Source organism: Bremia lactucae, linkage group LG4, assembly GCF_004359215.1.
Source record: "Bremia lactucae strain SF5 linkage group LG4, whole genome shotgun sequence".
In the NCBI taxonomy this organism is placed as follows: Eukaryota; Oomycota; class Peronosporomycetes; order Peronosporales; family Peronosporaceae; genus Bremia; species Bremia lactucae.
In genome coordinates, this window is record NC_090613.1 from 6,144,449 (window position 1) to 6,164,441 (window position 19,993).

At 43.4% G+C, this 19,993-nt stretch overlaps 3 protein-coding genes across 3 annotated transcripts; all 3 read right to left on the reverse strand.

The window, feature by feature from the left end:
- Positions 1 to 689: 689 nt before the first annotated feature.
- Positions 690 to 3,811, reverse strand: CCR75_001883 (uncharacterized protein; the record flags this gene model as incomplete). The annotated part of the gene is made up of 3 exons (XM_067959984.1): positions 690 to 2,555; positions 2,641 to 3,012; positions 3,089 to 3,811. The coding sequence occupies 3 exons, from the start codon at positions 3,809 to 3,811 to the stop codon at positions 690 to 692; spliced, it is 2,961 nt and encodes a 986-aa protein (XP_067817084.1).
- A 92-nt stretch (positions 3,812 to 3,903) lies between these two features.
- Positions 3,904 to 7,288, reverse strand: CCR75_001882 (uncharacterized protein; the record flags this gene model as incomplete). Its single annotated transcript, XM_067959983.1, has 2 exons — positions 3,904 to 5,467; positions 5,511 to 7,288. 2 exons carry the CDS (start codon positions 7,286 to 7,288, stop codon positions 3,904 to 3,906), a joined length of 3,342 nt encoding a protein of 1,113 aa, XP_067817083.1.
- A 317-nt stretch (positions 7,289 to 7,605) lies between these two features.
- On the reverse strand, positions 7,606 to 8,583 carry CCR75_001881 (uncharacterized protein; the record flags this gene model as incomplete). The annotated part of the gene is made up of 1 exon (XM_067959982.1): positions 7,606 to 8,583. The coding sequence occupies one exon, from the start codon at positions 8,581 to 8,583 to the stop codon at positions 7,606 to 7,608; it is 978 nt and encodes a 325-aa protein (XP_067817076.1).
- Positions 8,584 to 19,993: the final 11,410 nt, after the last annotated feature.

A 19,993-nucleotide genomic window follows, 5' to 3' on the forward strand; every position in this document is an offset into this window, starting at 1 on the left:
CAATTGTATTCTTTTTTTGTGTGTTGTCACTCGGTAAAGAAGCGACGGTTGTGGGCTCCATATTCACACAGGAAATGGCTTTCGTGATCGCAGACACGTGCGGATCTTGCTGCGAGAACAAGAGAAAATTCGCATCAAGACGTGACGGTGCTGCATATCAGTCGGCCTTTTAAAGGTGGTCTTGCGATGCAATGTTAGCAAAATTGACGTAGTGACGTTGCGCAAGTAAACGCAATTATAAACGTGCGTTCCCGGAGAAAGAGCTCGCGTTTCATCAACTGGATGCAACAATTCGCCAAGTTCGATGCCTTTTCCATGGCTTTGCGAGAAACATAAATTACTTAAACAAGTGTTCGATTGGTAACTGCTTCTGACAGCAGATTCTTCAGTGTAACTGAATCCAATCTGTGCTTAAAAGCTGTTTTTATGGCGCAAATTGCCTATTATTGTTTCATATTTAGGACAACTAGAAACGATTTAGCCAATCCGAGGTATTGTGTCTGTGGCAAGAGTCACAACGTCTGTGGCAAGAGTCACAACGTCTGTGGCATTAGACCCAAAAAAGTCTAAAATCCACGCCGATTCATTCACAACCTTTTTATTTGTAAGTAAAAAACTATCAAGACGATTACGTGAAATCAATCGATCCACTCGAAAACTGTTATAAATGATGCACCTCACGTACTGACTTACAAAAGATGTTGCATCTCCAAATCGTGCCTCGCCAATTCCCGTCGCATGGGTTCTTCAAAGTACTTGCTCACATTCACGTCTTCACTCAATCCTTTTCGACGTCGTGTTTTGACCATAAACTCCCTTGCCAAGTCATTCACCGGCGCGGGTTCCAATGGACGCAATACCACACTCGTATCCAAGGGATCCCCCGGCACAAGAGCCCAATGATCAAACACTTGAGTGACAAAAGCTTGGCCCTGTGTAAACACACGCAAATCCGTCTCAAGTCCAAACGATTCAATCACGGGGACAAACCCTCGCACCGTATACAATGGCGATCCTGCTTTCGGTGCGTCGTGGGTAATATGTCCCCGTCGTCGACTCAATACTTGATACAACGACGACACAGTATCCGCGGGACACTGAATCTCCAATGCATACATGGGTTCCAACATCCGTGGCGTCGCCGTCAAAAACGCCGAGTACGCGACTCGACGTGCGGTAGGAATCACTTGTCCCCCTCCACGATAAATCGATTCACTCGCCATCATGGCATCCACAAGTTTAAATTTCGTATTTCGAATCGGTTCATCACAGAGTGGCCCTTCTCGACAACTCCATTGAAAACCTTGAATGAGACTCTCTTGTACACTCAAGAGCATGGTTTTATCCACTTCCGACGCCAATGTATCGTCGAGCAACACATTTGGTCCGTTGTGTTCCGGTCCAAAAGCCCAGACCGAACGCGCGGCGAGGACATCCCATTGATACTTTGTTTCAAAGAACGTCACAATGTCTTGCACGTTGTGAGATAAAGATACACGATTGGATTCAATGTCTTTATCAAGACCGACATCGAGAGGTTCCGAAATCATTGTAAACTTGTTCTTTCGATTCGGTGTTTCCGCAAAACATTGGACCGATGACTGTTCGATGACAGTCTCGCAAAACGCAACCACGGGGTCTGCGACTTTAATTTCAATGGCTGCGTACATGCGTCGCAAGTCGTGGAGGATACAGTCTGCTGCAAGTTCTCCAGTACACAGAATAATGTGTTCGCCACTTTCTTCGACTTTTGTCTGAACAAGTGGGTAACTTTTACTGATCTGGCGTAACCCTTCGAGCATTTTGGGTAACTCGGCGGGATTTAAAGGCTCGACGGCGAGTTTTACCACGGCAGATGTATAAAAGGCCAAGTGAAGGGGACGAAAGATTCCAACTTGTTCAGTTTGTAAGAGCATTTCGTCGGCATCGGTAATAGTCGCACTTTTCGTAATGGATGCATCGATACCTTCGAGCAACACCCAATTGCCAGCGGGAATCCGATTGACTTGGATATTGTATTGTCCTTCGGCAATGGCTACACTTTCAATCGTACGTGTACACATGTCCTCGTCGTCATCTGTACTGTACGACTCACCCAGGACTTTAACTTCCTTTAAAGCACAAACTTGGCCAGAATAAATGCGTCCAAAAGCACGAAACGTTGTCCCATCGGGCGACGAGTAGAGTTTGACAATATTAAGCATCAACGGAGCCTTGGGGTCGCACGATTGGATTCCTTGTACAAGGCGCAGGTCTTTGGACTGGTTGCCAGTGTAAAGTTGCTCGAGTTTAGTTGCGGCGGTCACTAAAGGCGATGGCACGTAGCGCACAATCATGTCCATAAACCCGGTCGTAACGTTGCCAAAGAATTTGCCCAACACGAGCTTTAATAGGGGCCGAGGATTTAAATTTAATTCCTCTTTGCGTAAGCGCAATTTCATAGCACGAAGGGATGCAGACAATTCCTTGGGGTCTCCATTCAGGACTTTCGTGTACAATTTGTACAATGGCTCAAGTACGAATTGTACGAACGAGCGCAATGCGCCTGCATATGGCTACATTTTGGAATCATACAATAGGTTAAAATATATATATATATATGGTTTGATACGAGGTGGCAATTGATGGATACACACGTACCGGTTTGGTGGTAAATGTCCGCGTTTGGGGATTATAATACTTGTCCCCCCATAGACGAGTTGCGAGAGTCGATGGAGGAATCGACGGGTACGTGTCGGCGTAAACGCTTGCAAAGGATTCAAGCGTAAAACTCCATCCATGTTGTCCCGAGGCAAAACAAACGTTCCCCAGCTCGGGCGACACGCGTCGAGTCTCATCCGTCGACAGTGTGTTGGCCGTGATGATTGCATTAATCTCTTCGATTGTATGCAAGAGCTTGAAATACGCATCCGCAGGTGGCAACTTGAGTTCAATAATTAGTCGATCTACTTTGTTCAACACCACCACAATGGCTACATTTGCCCGCAATGCTGCTTTTACCAATCTCTCGGTCTATAGAATTGTCAAAATTTATACTCGGTTACACCTCGTTTCTAGAATACCAAATATTACAAATCTAGACACGTACATTCATCATCACACCTTCAATCGCATCGACTACGAGAACAGCGCCATCTGCCACTTGCAACGCTGCCGTCGATTCATCGGAAAAATTGACATGGCCTGGACAGTCCAAAATGTTTAGTAAAAAGTGTTTGCCTTTCGAAGTTGGCAGCACGAGCGACACGGGTGTGCTCTTAATCGAGACTTTTCGATCCTGTTCGTCTTTTCGTGTATCAGTATAGCGTTTCTCGAGGGCGGGGTCCCATTTATCCACATGCGTTTGCTGGACCAGAAGATCTGTGAACAAAGTTTTGCCATGGTGCAGATCGCCCAAGATGGCTACATGTCGAATCAGTTGTGGGTGGTCCATTAAACTTGTCAAAAAGTGGGTTGAATAGGTTGTGCGAGGGATTTTTTGCTCCAAAACTGAAAAGGTTTTTATCTTTACGGGTTCAATCAGTGGCTGCTCAATTGCTTGAGCATCTTCCTCCATCACAAGCACTTCCGCATCGCCGTAAACTTCGTCAGCATCCGGATAATACTGTTTGTCTTCGTGGAGGACGATGGCATTGTCCTCGTCATTGTGAAGCACGAGAGCATCCATTGGACGTCCTGCATCCTTTATTGCTTCTTCGCTCTCGTGATCACTAGTGGGATCGCTCTCTGACGCAGACGAGGATTCATCCTCGCTACTGTGTAGCTCAGGGCCAATGTAGTTGCCAAATTCATCGTACAAAGACTCTTCCATGGTCACCTGGGCGCAAACTTTTACTGGATTGAGAAAGATATGCAGTTTGATTGGTTATAAAAAAGTGTCTTTGAAGAGGATATTATTAAATATTAGAATTCGAGACAGCAATCGGCTTCCGCGAGTTGGACGATGGGATTAAATAGTACGATTCTGGTGGAATAATATAAATCTTTGGAAACTATAGAGCGTGACGTTCGTCGTAGTGGCTGCTTCTTTTCAAGCGACCAGATATTTACCGAGCCGTCAATTGCTCCAGACACGAGGATGGAGCCCGAGCTACTGATAGTGAGAGCGCTGATACTTGCAGCATGCGCTTGTGGAATTTCATACACAGTGTTCATCCCTGCGGGTTCATGCAACCTCCACATCAGAATAGTGCCAGCAGTCGTGCCACCAACCGCATATTCACCATCGCTATCAAAGCATCGAATTTGACCAGCTGTACGAATGTCCATACTCCATAACTTAATACCAAGAAGGTTAAATTGAGAAACTTCACTTTGAATATTGACACAAAAGTACGAGCGATTGTCTTGTGCAAATACGACGGACGAGACACCCCCATTGTGCAACACATTCACTTGTCGTCGATTGTGAAAAATTAACTTTTGAAGGTTAAAAAGATAAACGAACCCATTTCGAGTCCCAGCTGCACCATACTGGCCATTGCGACTGACATCCAAGCACAAAACAGACTCTTCACACTCGAAAAAAGCTCGAAGGGGGGTCTTGACGATACAAAATGGTGTAAAGCGCCAGAGTTTGATGCTTGAATCCCATGAGCTCGTCAAAATGCGACCAGGCAAGACACGAATAGCCGAGATGCCGTCCGAATGTGCCACGATTGTATCCAGTACAAGTCCACTAGATGTCGAATACATGGACACGCTATTGTCCCACGATCCCACAAACACAACGCGTTCATCGAAAGATACATCACAGCAAGACAAAGCAAATTTACTGGATACGATACGTTTTTGAGTTACATTCTCAACGGACGACAGCTTCAGTGATTGATCTTTGCTCGTCGTAAATAGGTACGAATTCTCGTGGGTCAGAATAGCACTTGTGACTTCACTTTGATGCAATTGATACGTTGAACGCTGTTTCCAGCTCCAGGAAGGAGAGAAATCGTACATGGTGGGCAATCTTGATCGCCACTTCCACTGCTTGAAGGGTTTTCGAGACATTTTATGGAACCATAATTGACGAGATACTTCTTTTAATGGCAGTAAAAGATCAAAATTCCAGCAAGTTTGAAAGCATTCGAAGTGGTTTAGAGAATTACTTTCCCAATCGTTTGTCGGTTTCTCAAGTTCCATGTCGTCATCTGACTCGGCGTAATCTTTAAAAGTACTCGGCGTGGCATGGTTACGGTTATAAGGTTGCGTTTCAAGCATCATCGCATAAGTTTGTGAGATTTTTCGAATGTGAGGAATAAGAACTCGAGGTGACAAAAGTAAATCCGGTGATGCAATTTGAATGGTTCCTTCTTTCTCATTTCGTGATGGATGAGGCGTCGAGAACAAAAGCTTTGGCGTTTGACCAAATTCTTGTATTTGTGATTCCAAGGAGCGTTTCAGCACGGAATCATTGATCGTATCTAAGTCGACCGATCCTTCGTATGATAAATAATAAAATACTTTTTTAAATCTTAATATAATGAGAATTTAAGCAACAATCATCCAGCAAATACGTACAATTATTGGCGTTTATTGCTTCGTCCCCTTGTTGTTTGTACCCAAAAATCAAGTCAATCCAGTCGTGAAGATGTTCGGAGACGTAATCACTTTCCAATGCAGCACGATTTATTGTCACAAACTCTTCTGCATTGTCATGCGCCCAAGGTGGGAGTTCCACGTCATCAATGCGCTCAAAACTTTGCGTGAATCCCAGATCAAGATGTTTTGTATTGTTTAGCCACTCTGTTGGTGAAAGCGCACAATCGTAGAACTCGGGAATCAACTCTTTCACATCCGTGGGATTCGATACACAGCCTTCCCACGTTCCTTTAATACTCCGAAACAATCGATCGGGTGCGTCAAACTTTCCATTTTGCAAACACAGCATGTACTCGGGTACTTTCCGGACGAGAAAGTAAAGGACGTACCCAGGAGTCGAGTAGTGTGTTCCATACAAAAAAGGAGGTGGCATTCCCTCAGCCTCATCACCACAAGGCATTTCTTCGTACCGTGCTTTAAAATAGTCAAGACGCTCTTGATTTAATGCACCAATGGGTTTTGATAAATCTCGATACACACTTGGGTCGTTTAAATCTAACTTGAGGCTCGTAAAGTCCTGAAGAATCCACGGAAAAACCGGATACTGGGTCAAGTCATTACGTGTCCGACCCGAGGCATTATTAAGAAATTGCAGATACTCCAAATTTGAAAGCTCGCGACGTTGCCATTTGCGCATCATACTTAACAAGTCTTTCCGTTGACAGCGCTGAAGCTCTGGCTGTCCTACGAGAAGCGCATACAAGTCATTGCGTGTGTTGCGCGATTGAAACGAAAAGAAAAAACTATCGCCGCTTTGTAAGTAAATTTCTAACCCAATTTGCTGGAGCAAGTAGCGACGTTTATAGACTTGGTCAATCGCAGTGTATTCCCAATTCAGTACCGGATCCCACACATTATTCAGCGGTGCTGGCTGAAAATACAGTCGCTGCGTTGTAAGCATTAAACAGCCTGGAAATTTAAGTAACGGTTCAATGCGATTAACAACACAGCCAGTTTTCATTAATAAGCGCTCGCGAAAATCTATTAACAAGCTTGGATCGAATTTATCCGTTAATCGTGGTACCAACACTGGTGCAAGCAAAGCTTCTTCATCAATTTTTATCATCAAATGACGTGGCAAATGCGACACTTCAAACAGAATGTGGATGCTGGCAAGAAATGCTTCGTACGTCACGTGCTGCAATGTAAACATATATTTTGCTGGGACCTCTCCTTCAAAGCTGTACATGCTGCGGCTTTGGGTATTACTGCCATAACCATCTGTTCGTTTAACTGTATCTTTGACCACATAAGGGAGATCCATACCTCGTTCTCGCATCTCAATTACCTGCTTCGTTTGAAACATCACGTACACTAGCGCAACATCGTTTGGTTTTGAACTCGAGGCCTTTGAGTTTTCTGGAAATTCTTGAAAGCACTCCGCCATGGGCTCTGTTGTCATGCACCGAAACGGAAAGCGCAAGATCGGAAGTTGGAGGTCTTGAGGTACGAAGAATAATCCACGAGTACAAACTTTGATTCGTCCTGGAACTTTACGATGCGTCAAGGTATTGGGCTCTAAGTACCGACACGCATTGTGATCCTTTGAATTTAATTTTAATAGACGTACTTTTAAAGAGTAGAAAAAAATGAGCAAAATACTTACGTCAAGGAAAAACTCGCCATTTTCGAGCAACAAGAGACTAAATCGTGTCGTAGGTATGTTCTTATTGCTGCGACGACGCCCATGCATCGCCAAAAAAAAGGAATTCTCTTGGTATGACGTGAAGGCGCAAGTGCTGGAGAGACGGTAGCGCAATCGTAGAAATGGGTTACGCGCCTGTTGCAACGAATAAATATTTTTGCGCAATATTATTGTCGCACGATTGGTTATACGCCGGTTGAAATGAATATTTTAACACTGAAAGAAGTAACTCCAAGCGTTCTATTTTTCGTAACTTTGTAAGCTGCCCCTGGCTATAAATTACATTTATAAACTAAAAACTGTTTCAAAAAAAATAATGGTACCTCCAGCGAGAGGTAAATACTTGACAATGCTGCAATCCTGCTTCATCGGCAGCTGTTTCTCCTATCCAACTTGAGCGGTCCCAACGTCGTCATGTCGTCACATGCGTCTTCCTCGATCTCACCTTCTGGCACGGACGGTAAAATGCAAGAACTAGGGGCTGAACTCGCGCGTGGCCGCAACCTTGACGTCGAAGTGTAGCCATCTCCCTCTCCCACGTAAGTGAGTCGAGTGAGCGAGTGTAGCCAATTGCGTTTCGAGCTTTTCGTATCAGCCGTAAAAATCACGCGCTCGCCATTGGTCTTAATCACGTAAAACATCAGACAAATTTGGGTCGGCAAATGAGCTCCAAAAAGAGCAAATTTCTTCTTCATTGTCAGAGTTTGACAATCCTGTACACGCAATATTGTCATTTCGGTTTTATTGCTGGTTTTCTTCGTGGCATGAACTGCAGAGCTGTACAATTGAAGCGAGTGGCCTCGTAGTAGACAGTAGTATCGTTTGCTCTGAAAAAATGGGGCTTGCATGCGCAAACTCAAAAACCCTTGCTCTAAAATCGTGTCTCGTGGCTGGCCAGCAAAGCGTGATTCACGGTGCACGAACTGCTTAGCGATTGTCTCCATCTCACCCAGTTCCGTTGCCGAGTAATGATACGTCGCTTTTTCTTCCTTCGTGACCTCTGGTCGTTCATATTCTTCCACTTCGTTCTCCAAAAACTTCACACGACGTTGCGTCTTTTGCATGTCCTTACGGCCAATAGCTTTAAAACACGACGTCCACTTGACAGCAAGCGGAGTTTGAGACCGTTTGAGACTTGGAGCTAGCGGCGACACGGGAGTAGTGCGACGGATAATAGGAAGACTAAACGGTGCGCGGCGAACGTGGTGTCGTTGCTTCTCGTCTTCCGGGCACTCGTCCACATCTTGATGACTCAGATCGAGCCACTTTTTCAACTGCGACCGGCGCGATTCACGGCGTTGGTTCTCGCACTCAAAGCGTCGAGCTTCACGAATAAGGCGCATCGTACGGTTCGACAAACAACGAGATTTAGTAGACGTGGCTTGCACTAAGCAACGAGATCAATAGGTACAAAGAACGTCTGTGTATTCGTAGTGGCTTGACAAAATGGAGAATGAGGCTGTACACAACGAGGAAAAGCAGAAAAAACATGTGATGGCCACATTACAAAAATCACGTCGGTTTTTGTCGGGCGATAAGGCTACGGGTACCAAAATTTAAGAACTTGGAAGCGAAAAGTTACAAGACCGAGATTCTAAATCTACTGAAAAGAGGACACGTGGGCTTGGTAGAGCTCCTAAGATTATGCATAGAGCTCAACAGTTAATAATATCACATGGTGATTTTTGATTCGTGGATGCAACTAGAATGGCCATGTCGTTATAATTGTCTTTGTCGAGCTTGGTAATAGGAAGCTACACCCCGACTAGAAAAGTTACGTCTACAATATATCATCGGGAAAGCATGTCTACCTATTGTCGTGTTTGTACCCAGGTTCGGGTCAGATGAAAGCATTTTGATCAGCCATTCAAACAAACGAATAGAATTAAAGAGACAATCCATATGGATATGGTCAGACAAAAATCCAGTTCATTATTAACGTTAAAGACTCGACATCTTATCTAACATTGGAGCTATCACAATCTAGAGTGTGGCATCACAACCTGACGGCCATTTATTATTATTACAAAATAACTTTCATCACAGTGCTCCATGGCTTTTATACCACAGTGTCATCGACCACTCGCTTACAAACACTCCGCAAATAAAATAAACGGATCTCGGCCTTTTATCAGAATATATAAATGCTACTTATTTTGCCAAAGGCCAGGCTTAGTATTATTGATAAGAGGGAAACAGAGTTGAAGATCCAAATGCAACACTTCTCAGTCGATCGGTGTAGAATTGATACGACTCGCTTGCCACCAGAAGTAGCTTATGCCCAGTATGCAATAAAAACCGCAAAACTGGTAGATGTAGCGTTTTATTTAAGTATAAGTGAGCATCTGAGGCTAGGTTGAATTGGACGATAAGACCAAATAGTTTGACAGGCTATTCGTTTACACCTCAATCATTTATAAAGTATCTTTGCGTCTTTTACTATTCGACCGATACAGGCGACTGCAAGATTTTTCACTATCTTTGAGGACTCTGTGGGAAGAATTTCTTACAGAATTTTTTGTATTTGCAGTTAGAGCTTAGAGATTTGGCTCACTATTCTATTATGTCCGATAACATGTGCAAAACACGATTTTTTTCTAGTTCCTTGTATCAAAGAATTTGCTCAAAAATTGAAAAGTAAGTTTGCGTTGCATTTCGAAAAGCAGCTTCGAAAAAATAGGTTTTGACCAACCGGTGGTATCACCTTCTTCGCCTATGAGATGATATCAATAGTTCAGCGTCACATCTTCACGACGCGCCCACTATCAGAAATAAGATAAGGCGAGGCAACAGAAGCGTACGCTTGCCACAAAAGCTCAAAACAACTGAAAGATCTGAATCGAATGCTGCAGGGTCTCATATTGAGTCCGTATGTAGCCAGCACAAGGGCCGATCCAAAAAATTTAGGCGAGTTGTGCGTCAAATTCGAGCTAGTCCAGCGTTGCAACCCGATTTAAGATAGTCGATCTTTTTTGGCTACGAACGGAAAGTAAGTCTCCAACCCCGAAAGTACACGAGTGGATCCCAAGGTTTGCTACGTAAATATCTTTCCTAAAAGTGGAATAACTTATATTATTTCATGCAAGAGAAAAAAATTAAGATGTACAAAATTATTATCATTTATTTACATCGTTTCATGAAATTAACACTCAAAGGTTGTTAGATAATATGTTATCTGAAAGGTAGAGAATATTTGGAGGATATTACTTTAAATAGTAATGTTCAGAATTCTTATGTATAGACCATTATATCTATTGTTCCGCAGACTAATCAGCTGTAGATGTAAACAAAAGAGACAGACAGATAAGAGAAGAGAAGAATTCAATTGCATGTTTAGTATTAGTATGTAATTAAGTTAGCATAAACAAGATAGATAGAAGAGATACTTAATTATATTAATACAGTTTTCATTTAACCCTGTTTAAGCTAGCTGTCTGAAAGAGAAGTCTTTCTCTGCACGTGCTAGTGTACGTGAAATAACGTAAGGCACCACTCGCAACTGAAGCAGTGCGAGGTGGACTTGTACTGAAGCAGTACAAGTCGTAGTGCCCTGTTACAATAACCATTTACTGTAATATTGTAGCAACAAGACAACAGTTCGATTGATTGTTTATTAAAGGTTTAAATCAACGCCGCCAAACGCTGCAAGAAGCATGAATAAGCGGTGCAGAATTCGAAGCTTTATACTACTATATTCAAGTCTGACAATAAGTAGGCCGTTACGTAGGAACAAATATACTTGTAACGTTTTGTCCCGTTACATCAAGATTATTTCCTATAAGAGAAACGAAATAATTATTTTCATCTATGAGAGAAAAAAATGAAGAAGTATAAAATTTTAATATTTTATTAATTTTAACTTGAAAGTCCCAATATTACCAAATTTTGTAATATTGATGCAATCAGACATCCGTTCAATTAATTGGTTAGTTGATTAAAGCTTAAATTAACCCCGCCAATCGTTACAAGACACGAATAGGCGTCGCGCAAGGAGGCGCATTGCATATTGAGTCATTAACATATTATAGACATGACATAGAAGATATTTATAAAAGAACTTAACATATTAATACACTTTTACTTTTATCCTATTTTAAGCCTTAGAATTTACCCTTAGTAGCTAAGACTTCTTAGCTGCTTAGAAAGTTCCTCTGCACGTTGTGTACGTGAAGTAGTCGAGGCACCCCAACTTCACATTGATCAGTGTAGGCTGACTATAAAAGCTCATCGTATCAGTGATGATGCGACGAAAGCAAAATTTGGCACGTCCAATTTAGCCGGACGCGCTAAATTTTGGGCCTTGGAGCTCAAGCTTCACGACCGATTAGTCTTTGGGTCGTATGAGGTCTTTAAGACCCGTCTCAGACAAACATTTGAGCCACCACGTGCCAAATTCAGGGCTCGAGCCGAGCTCCTGAATTTGAAGCAGGGCAAGCGTGACATTCACGTTAAGCCCAACATACACAATACCTGGCCGGTTGTATCGTGAGTCATCTCAGACGGTCCTGTTAAGACCCACCTGTTCCGGCTTGGATTTGAGACGCTTGACCATGCGACTTCTGTAGCGGAACAGGGGGGGGACTTTAGCCTTAATCAGGCTTTTGTCCACTCTTTAGCTGATCAACCACCGAGACGACAAGAAAACAGAGGTCCAGAACCTATGGATTTCTCGTGTGCAGCGAGCAAAAAACCTCGCTTTTCAAGTTTGACGCTAACGGCTGGCCCATGTACAACCGATCTCATGCGTTCGATCGCCATCCATTCAAGGTCAATCAGATGAGTGAATTTTTCACGAGTTGCGTAATAGCCTTTTTGAGGGGCCCGAAAGCTCTCTTCTTCTTCATCCAACATGTCCATGTTTGATGACGGTGCTTAGGCCGTTAAACGGCCTACGAAGTGCTCTTAGGTGTAACGGGGCACCTTTTGCCAGTACTGAACATAACTAGTGCCCCACGCCCAGTGCCTAAAATCACTGAACGAACGATCGACCTCCCGCTAAGAACAGCGGAGGACGCGGCTTGATGATGTTGCGAAGTCGAAACGGTGAGGTAGATCGTCAAAAACGGTCGGGGTCAGTAGGTGCGGGGGCGCCTTACTGATCCAACAACGTCAGAAGAATTTGCAGGCCTTTTGACTACAGATGCTCCTCACACAGAAATATTGTGAGTAATTTGAGAATATTACTGGCAAATATGTTGCTACTAAAGCCCCAATTCGTTTGTTGGGCGTCGAACAATTATATTCGACGCCAATCGCTAGAAGATCGCAGACTCAAATTTATTGAGCGCGATAATTGTCTAACGAGGATGACAGTGCGCTTAGCAACAGGCGCATCTGTAACAGTTGAGAAACGTGTAGTTGGTACCCAAAACACGTTATAGGGTAAACATTACGATGATATTTAATAATACTAGATTTGGATGACAAATTTGCTGTCATCTTTGGGTTATCATGGATCAGAAAGTACGAGACATGCATCAGCAAACAGTAACAAGTCGTGACGATGCCTGCCTCTCATTCATCAGAGGGTCATCGGATGCACGTCTTGAAGCGTCTACAAGGGTGTGGATGTCCTACGAGTGAGGCGATGGCCTTACTAGTGGTTCGATCGTTTGCGCGACTGCTCAAATCCTCCGTGTGACAATCCATCACACTGTGGAGTTGGATTCTGACGGCTGTGCACAAGCACATGCAGCGTCCAAGTTTGATCACTCGAAAAAGTTGAGTGGTACGAAACAAGGATACTTGCCTAAAAAGAAACATACAAGAAAATTTGAAACGCCTGTATATGAGAGACACGGCGGCGAAACTCCTAGATAGACTGGAGAGTCGATCGTAAAAGATCCCGCTGTGGTTGCGCAACCACAGCTCGAGTTTGTTAGGGAGGATATTCCCCAAATAAAACTTGAGGGAATAAGCCCCCAGAAACCTGTGGTCAAAGTTTCCCAGGTACCTTTGGAAATAAGTTCCAAAGATGAAACTGAGGCATTGAATGTCTTTGTAAACAACGGATCAAGTGGTTATACACACGATCTGATAGCGCTTACGAAGTCAACTTCGGAGATAACTGAATTGCCAACGCTAGAACTGAAACGGTTTTTGTGTGATCTGCGTAGTGTCAAAGTCAAGCAGATCTGCGTACGTGCCACAGATGACGAGTACGTGGCCGAAATTCGGTCGGCATAGTCTTTTCTGAAAACAAACGGGTTCTCAGCAGCTCATCAATGGACGAAAGAGTGCTTGATCAGAAGACTCGGATTGAACGTCTTACATCTTAATTCTGGAAGTCTTTAAAAGGCAAACCTTAATATAAGAATTTGGTCGAATTCAACTTAATCCCTGACTCCGTACCGTGCGAGTTGTCTAAGGATAAAAGCACTAGACATTATAGCGACCTGGTACCACGTTCAAAATACTGTGTCATGACACAGTGGCCATTGCCTCGTGAACAAGTATTAGCGATCGAAAATTGTTTGCCGATCGCTTTAGCAGCGGGCCACGTGAGGTAGCCAACCTCTCTACATACCTCTTCGACCTTCTGTGTGCGTAAGGCCACAGAAGGGTGGCGGATTGTGCATGGGCTCAATAAAATGAACGCTGCAACGGTACCGAGTCAAACGCCGATACCACGAAAAGACGTAATCATTGAAGGTATGTCAAAGAGTATTATCTCTTCATGGATGGATTCGATCAGATCCTAATGCGTGAACAGGATATTCCTTTCGCAGCAGTAAGTGCCCAAGCGGTATGCTATGGGAGTGGCTAGTTATGCCACAGGGGCTTAGTAATGCCCCTGCAACATTCAAAATGTGTAATTGGTTTTTTAAAAATGGTGCGGGTTTCGCACCGAATTGCTTTGATGACGGCTTCGTTTATAGCAGAGCCATGAATTGAAAGTCGGACGTTGATGTATTTCGTACCCACGTCCGAAAGGTTATTACTCTTTTGCGTACGCATTTGTTGTATGCAAACCTCAAGAAGTGTATATTCACAGCAAGCGAAATGTCACTTCTTGGGTGAATCGTGGGTAAATACAGTGTTCGCCCTGATCCAGAAAATATTAACGCGATCACCGACTAGCCTGTGCCAATCGATCTAAAGGGACTTTAAAACTCTTCGGCTTAGCGGCGTACACTCCCGCAATTATGCCGAAATGACAGTACATATTTCTTCTTTGTTAATGAAAAGTGTAAAATAACCATGGAACGCTGGTTGTCAGCTTCCCTTTGAGGGGGGTTCAAGCAAAGCTTGATTCAATCGCCAATTTTGGGATTGCGGACCAAGACAGATTATTTCATTTGGTCTGTGGTGCTAGCGATTTTGCACTCGGCTGTGCGTCAATGCGATCTGACAGAGACGGCGCAAATCGCGCGTTGTCTGTTAATAATTGCGTCAGTTATTTTGTGCATGACAAAGGACAATTTGCAATGAAATATGCACTATCTAAGTTTAGGTTCTTTCTTTGCGGAGTACAACTTCTCTGTGGAATATAAACCAGGACGACTTAATGTCGTCGCTGATGCCTTTTCGCGCCGGACAGATTTTAAGCTGGCTGCGCAAAACAACAGTGAGAAGATTAAATAATACATGTCACAAATTTCATTTTGTCGGATGTTTAATGCAGTCAATAATAGAATCGGTAGCGACAGTCACAGGTGCGACGCACGCTCTGTATATGGACGATGTCCATATGGCCGGAGTTCTTTACCTTGGCAGGAGTCGCTCGTAGAACAGGGCCAGCAGTTGATGTCTCAAATGCGTATATTTAAGTGGAAGTATTAGTAATCAACAGTTCAGAAAGATAACTTTGAATTTTCGTAACGGGCTAAAGTTGCTTCAAAGCTAGACAAACCAGTAAGTACACTTTGTGTACTTAACGGGAGGGTAAATCACTTAATGTAAAGTAATTAGAACCTGCTACTTGGGTGTGGTGCACAAAGTGGCCCAACCTTGTGTATGTGATGCACATGGGTGCATTCACATTGGAACGGATGACGGCTAGCGTAATCCGTAAGCCGACGTATTCAGATAATACGCTCGCCACGGAGGGGTGCACATCTGCAGAGACGGCATCTATTGATTAGTTGGAGGTATTTATATTTAATTCAAATAAATATAAATTTGTCTTAAAACTTCTTCCTAGTTCACAAGTACGCACGTGATGCCGGATTACCGCTTCCGTGACGACACTTGTACCAAGGTAATTAGTTTGTTGTGAGGTCGCTTAGGCGGCCACCAACAACCTCACTGTGCCTGAAGGTGTGTGTTATAAGGGAGCTTGGCTTGCGCTCGACTACAATTTGGTCTAGTATATCCGTAGCTAGTGCTGTGTAATTCCGTCACAATTTAGCTTCGAATGGCTCGTCATTCCGCACATGCTCCCCTTTCGACAGCTTCAACTGCCGGCATGAACATTCACATTCTAGCTGTACGAGCTGTCGTTAGCAACGTGGCCTCTGCTGCTGGGATATGTGAGCTATTCATGGACCCGATAGTTCTGAGAGATGCATGGGCTTGTTTATTCTAGGAGATGCAGACATGGCCATTTCAAGTCACGAACAATAAAGAAAATTGCACCACCAAACTCATTATACATTTATATTCCCATCATCGAAGGCTTATTGCATTACGCTAGCATTAGTGTCGTAATCATTTGCGCATGATGACGATTGTACTGTTCTAGAATTGACCGTTACGCTTAAATCGGACAAATTTGCCTCGAAATTTACAATGGCTGGTTGCAATTTCGTTTCGCGCCTTAAACAATATGCATTCATCCACTAATCTTACTTTAACATAGTTTCGAACCGATTCTTACAATGATTTGATTCGTATTTTCTTGAAATCTCAGTTCAAGTAATATAGATATCATAAAGCTCACGTGCAGCCCATTTAGGTCTGGTGCATAGCATCTTGTTCTAGTGTAATGTAGCTCAGAATACATTGACTAGCAGAAATTTATATAATTGGGCGTTCGAATATGCGGATAACAAATCGCAGCCCGTCGATTCAATCTTACTTTTAAGGCCCAATTATGTCTTGCAGAGCGAATATGAAAAAGTGGATGTATTTGACAAGAGGCAATAGCGGGTAAAGTGTTTTATTTGATATTGTCAAGGTGTCCAACTAGCACGCTAAATTTTGTCACAAATTTGATATTCATGAAGTATACTTTCAATTCGCCACCGGTTGGCAGTGTCTGTCCAAAATTGAGCTGGATAAGGTCGAACTTTCAGCGAGCCTGGGATAAGAGCCTCATTTAATGCCTCATTCTGGATTTTCCTATCAGGACGTGACATTTCAAGCCCATGCACAAAGTACTTTACTGTAATGAAATATCCGCACATGGTTCAGATGAGATGTATTCTGACACACATGCTAAAATGTGTGTTTGAAAGCATGGAAGAGGATAAGCTCTTCATCATCATGACAAGCTAATATTGGTGTAACCAAATCATATTATTTATGGCAATCACGCTACGCAAGCCGGGATGTTGTTATTTTCTTATAGGATTATCTATTTCGTAGATTTAAAATGACTTAAGCAGATACTTTTGAATATTTTTGTATATCTCTATAGATATAGCCAAGACAACACGATACCACCCGCTACCCCTAATTAAATGCAGAGTGACAGTAGCATCAAGCCACAGGCTGCATAAGTCTACTTCTCTGATGAAATAGGTATCTCACAGTAAGGTTCTTTTGACATCTTCACAGCAGATTTTTGTCACCTTGATCGATCTTCCCCGCCCTACGTCACCGAGGTATGCCGGCCACCAATCTGCTTCTCAACCACATTTTACGATATGCACCTTGGTATCAAGCACTTGGGATCATACTGCTCGCTGCTCTATGAAAAGCAGACCTCAGTGGTCGAGGGGTTAAGCACTGGAACTGGAACCGCGAGGTACGTGGATCGATTCCCGCGGAGGGCGGTATGATGACACATCGCCGGAGATAGACTTATAAGCAGACGAGCAACCATCCAATAGATGGCCGCCCTGCCAACTTGCACCGAAGGTGTGTGATAGTTGGGTGGGAGGAGGCCCTGTAGCCAAAATTCCCCACAGTGTAATGAGGGGTGCGGGTTCCAATAAGGGAACTTCGTCAAAATTGAAGCTCTATCAAAAGCAGACAGTCCAAGAACGAGGCGTCGTCTAAGTTTAGAGTTCAGTTATCTTGTTTTTACAATTAAGTTTTACCGTAGCTTGAGATTCACGAGCTATAAATCATAAACCGCTTGCAATGTCCAGCTTTTTATGTCTGGCGTTCGCTAACAAAATTGAGCGTAAATTTATATAATTTTTGACCAAGACAAGTCGAATGCGTAACGGGCTAAAGTTGCCCTGAGAAATAAATACCCGTTATGTACACTTAGTGTACTTAACGGAATGGTCAATTAGCTCATGTGACGTACGTAAACCTGCCACTCGGGTAAGGTTCACATAGAGACCCACCCTTGTGTATGTAATGCACATAGGTGCGTTCGCATTTGGGTGGTTTTGCTTTTAAATTTGTATTCCTTTTTTAAAGATTATTGTTTGTAACCTGTCGGCGACCAGTTTGATTGCTTAAGCGTTTAAGAAATACAAATTAGTTTAGAGTAAGTCGGATTCCTCTAACGTACACTGAATTAACTTTTATTTCCGCTTCGGCTTGATAATGTGGTGAACCGTAGTTATGAATGATGATCTTTGAATAGGAAAAGCGAGTTTAAAGTTTGTTAGTAGCAGCCAGTCGGCGATCACTTTGAATATTAAAGTCTTGAGATATTTTTAAATTCGCAGTTTAATTAGCTTCAGTTAATGAAAGCGGCTTGTTAAAATTTGTTTCTACTGCAATATGATAATTGGTGCACCGTAGTTGTTGTTAACACTATCCTTAAATATGTTCTTATTTGTTTTTAAAGTTGTTTTTATGGCAAGTCGGCGATCGATTTGTAGACTGTAGCATTAAGGAGATTATAATTAATTTGCGGTATGGTTGGCTTCGGCTGAACAATGCGCTTATTGACTTTAGTATCGGCAGCGGTCTTAATAATTGATGAACCGTAGCTTTAAGACTTTGATTTTAAATTTGTAGACCATTGTGAAGTAGAGTGGCAGCTTCGGCTGTCGAGAAGTCGATCCATTTGGGAAATTAATGTGTACCTCGGTATGCATCTCAGTTGGACCTGATATCAGGCAAGATTACCCGCTGAACTTAAGCATATTAATAAGCGGAGGAAAAGAAACTAACAAGGATTCCCCTAGCAACGGCGAGGAAGCGGGATGAGCTCAAGCTTAAAATCTCCGTGCAAATTTGCATGGCGAATTGTAGTCTATAGAGGCGTGATTAGCGTAGGCACTTGGGGCAAGTTCCTTGGAAGAGGACAGCATCGAGGGTGATACTCCCGCCCCCCCCCGAGTTGCTTATGCGTATAATCCGTTTTCTTTGAGTCGCGTTGATTGAGAATGCAGCGCAAAGTAGGTGGTAAATTCAATCTAAAGCTAAATATTGGTGCGAGACCGATAGCAAACAAGTACCGTGAGGGAAAGATGAAAAGAACTTTGAAAAGAGAGTTAAAGAGTATCTGAAACTGCCGAAAGGGAACCAAATCGTTTTCAGTATCTATAATCCGCGGCATATTTCATTGGCGAATGTGTGCGTGCATGTACTATGGCAGCGGCTTTTTGCTGCGCCTTGTGTGTGTTTCGCATTTTCTCGCTGGTGCTCTGTACTGTGGTGGGACGTCAATGTCGGTTCGTATGCTGCGGGAAATGACTGCCGAGGAGGTAGGGCGAACGCTTGCGTTTGTCTGTTACATCTGGGCGGACTTAGTAGTCGTGGTTGGGACTGAGGTGCCTATAATGTGCTTATGAGTGGGATCGAATCTCCATGTGCGCCGTGTGCGGATAGCTTGCTATGCGTAATGACGGCTAGCGTCATCCGTAAGCCAAAGTATTCAGAATAAAACGCTCGCAATATAGGGCTGCACATCTACAGACGTGGCATCCATTTATTAAATAGTAGGTTTAAATTTAATTAAATTATAAATAAATCAGTCTTAAACTACTTTCTATAAAAAAGTGCGCACGTGAAGCCAGATTTCCGCTTCCGTGATGACACTTGTACTTAGTTACTTAGCTCGTTAAGTGAGGTCACTTAGGCGCCCACTAATAACCTCACTGCAAGTAAGAAAAGAAGGAAAGATCCACAAAAAAGTCACACCAGTCCCAGAAGAGGACTTCGTTGACTGTTGCTCATCGTCCACAATGGACGAGAGCGTCCTAGAATATGACAAAAAGAAACGATTTGCTGCTCAAGGCTGGAATGCCTTGAGAGCCAGTCCGTTCTTTGAGGTTCTGTGGCAACATCGCGAGGTGTTCCCAGAAGAAGTGCCAAGCCGCCTACAAGCAGATAGGGGCATCAGCCACGAATTTGACCTCGAACCTGGCATTAAGTATTGCGTGACCAGGCAGTGGCCATTGCCAAAAGAACAAGTCGATTATATCGATGAGATTTACGACAAGCGAGCCAAGGCGGGATATGTCCGTGAGCGCAAGTCTCCTCACCGCAGCCCGACCTTTTGTGTGCGTAAAGCCACGGGTGGATGACGCGTAGTTCATGCTTTCAATAAGCTGAACACGGTTACCATACCGGCGCAAACGTCAATCCCACGGAAATATGTTTTTTTGAATGGCTATATCCGATAGGTTTTCAAAGTGCATTTTTCGTGGTGCACTCCATGGGAAGCAACTATCTTCTCCA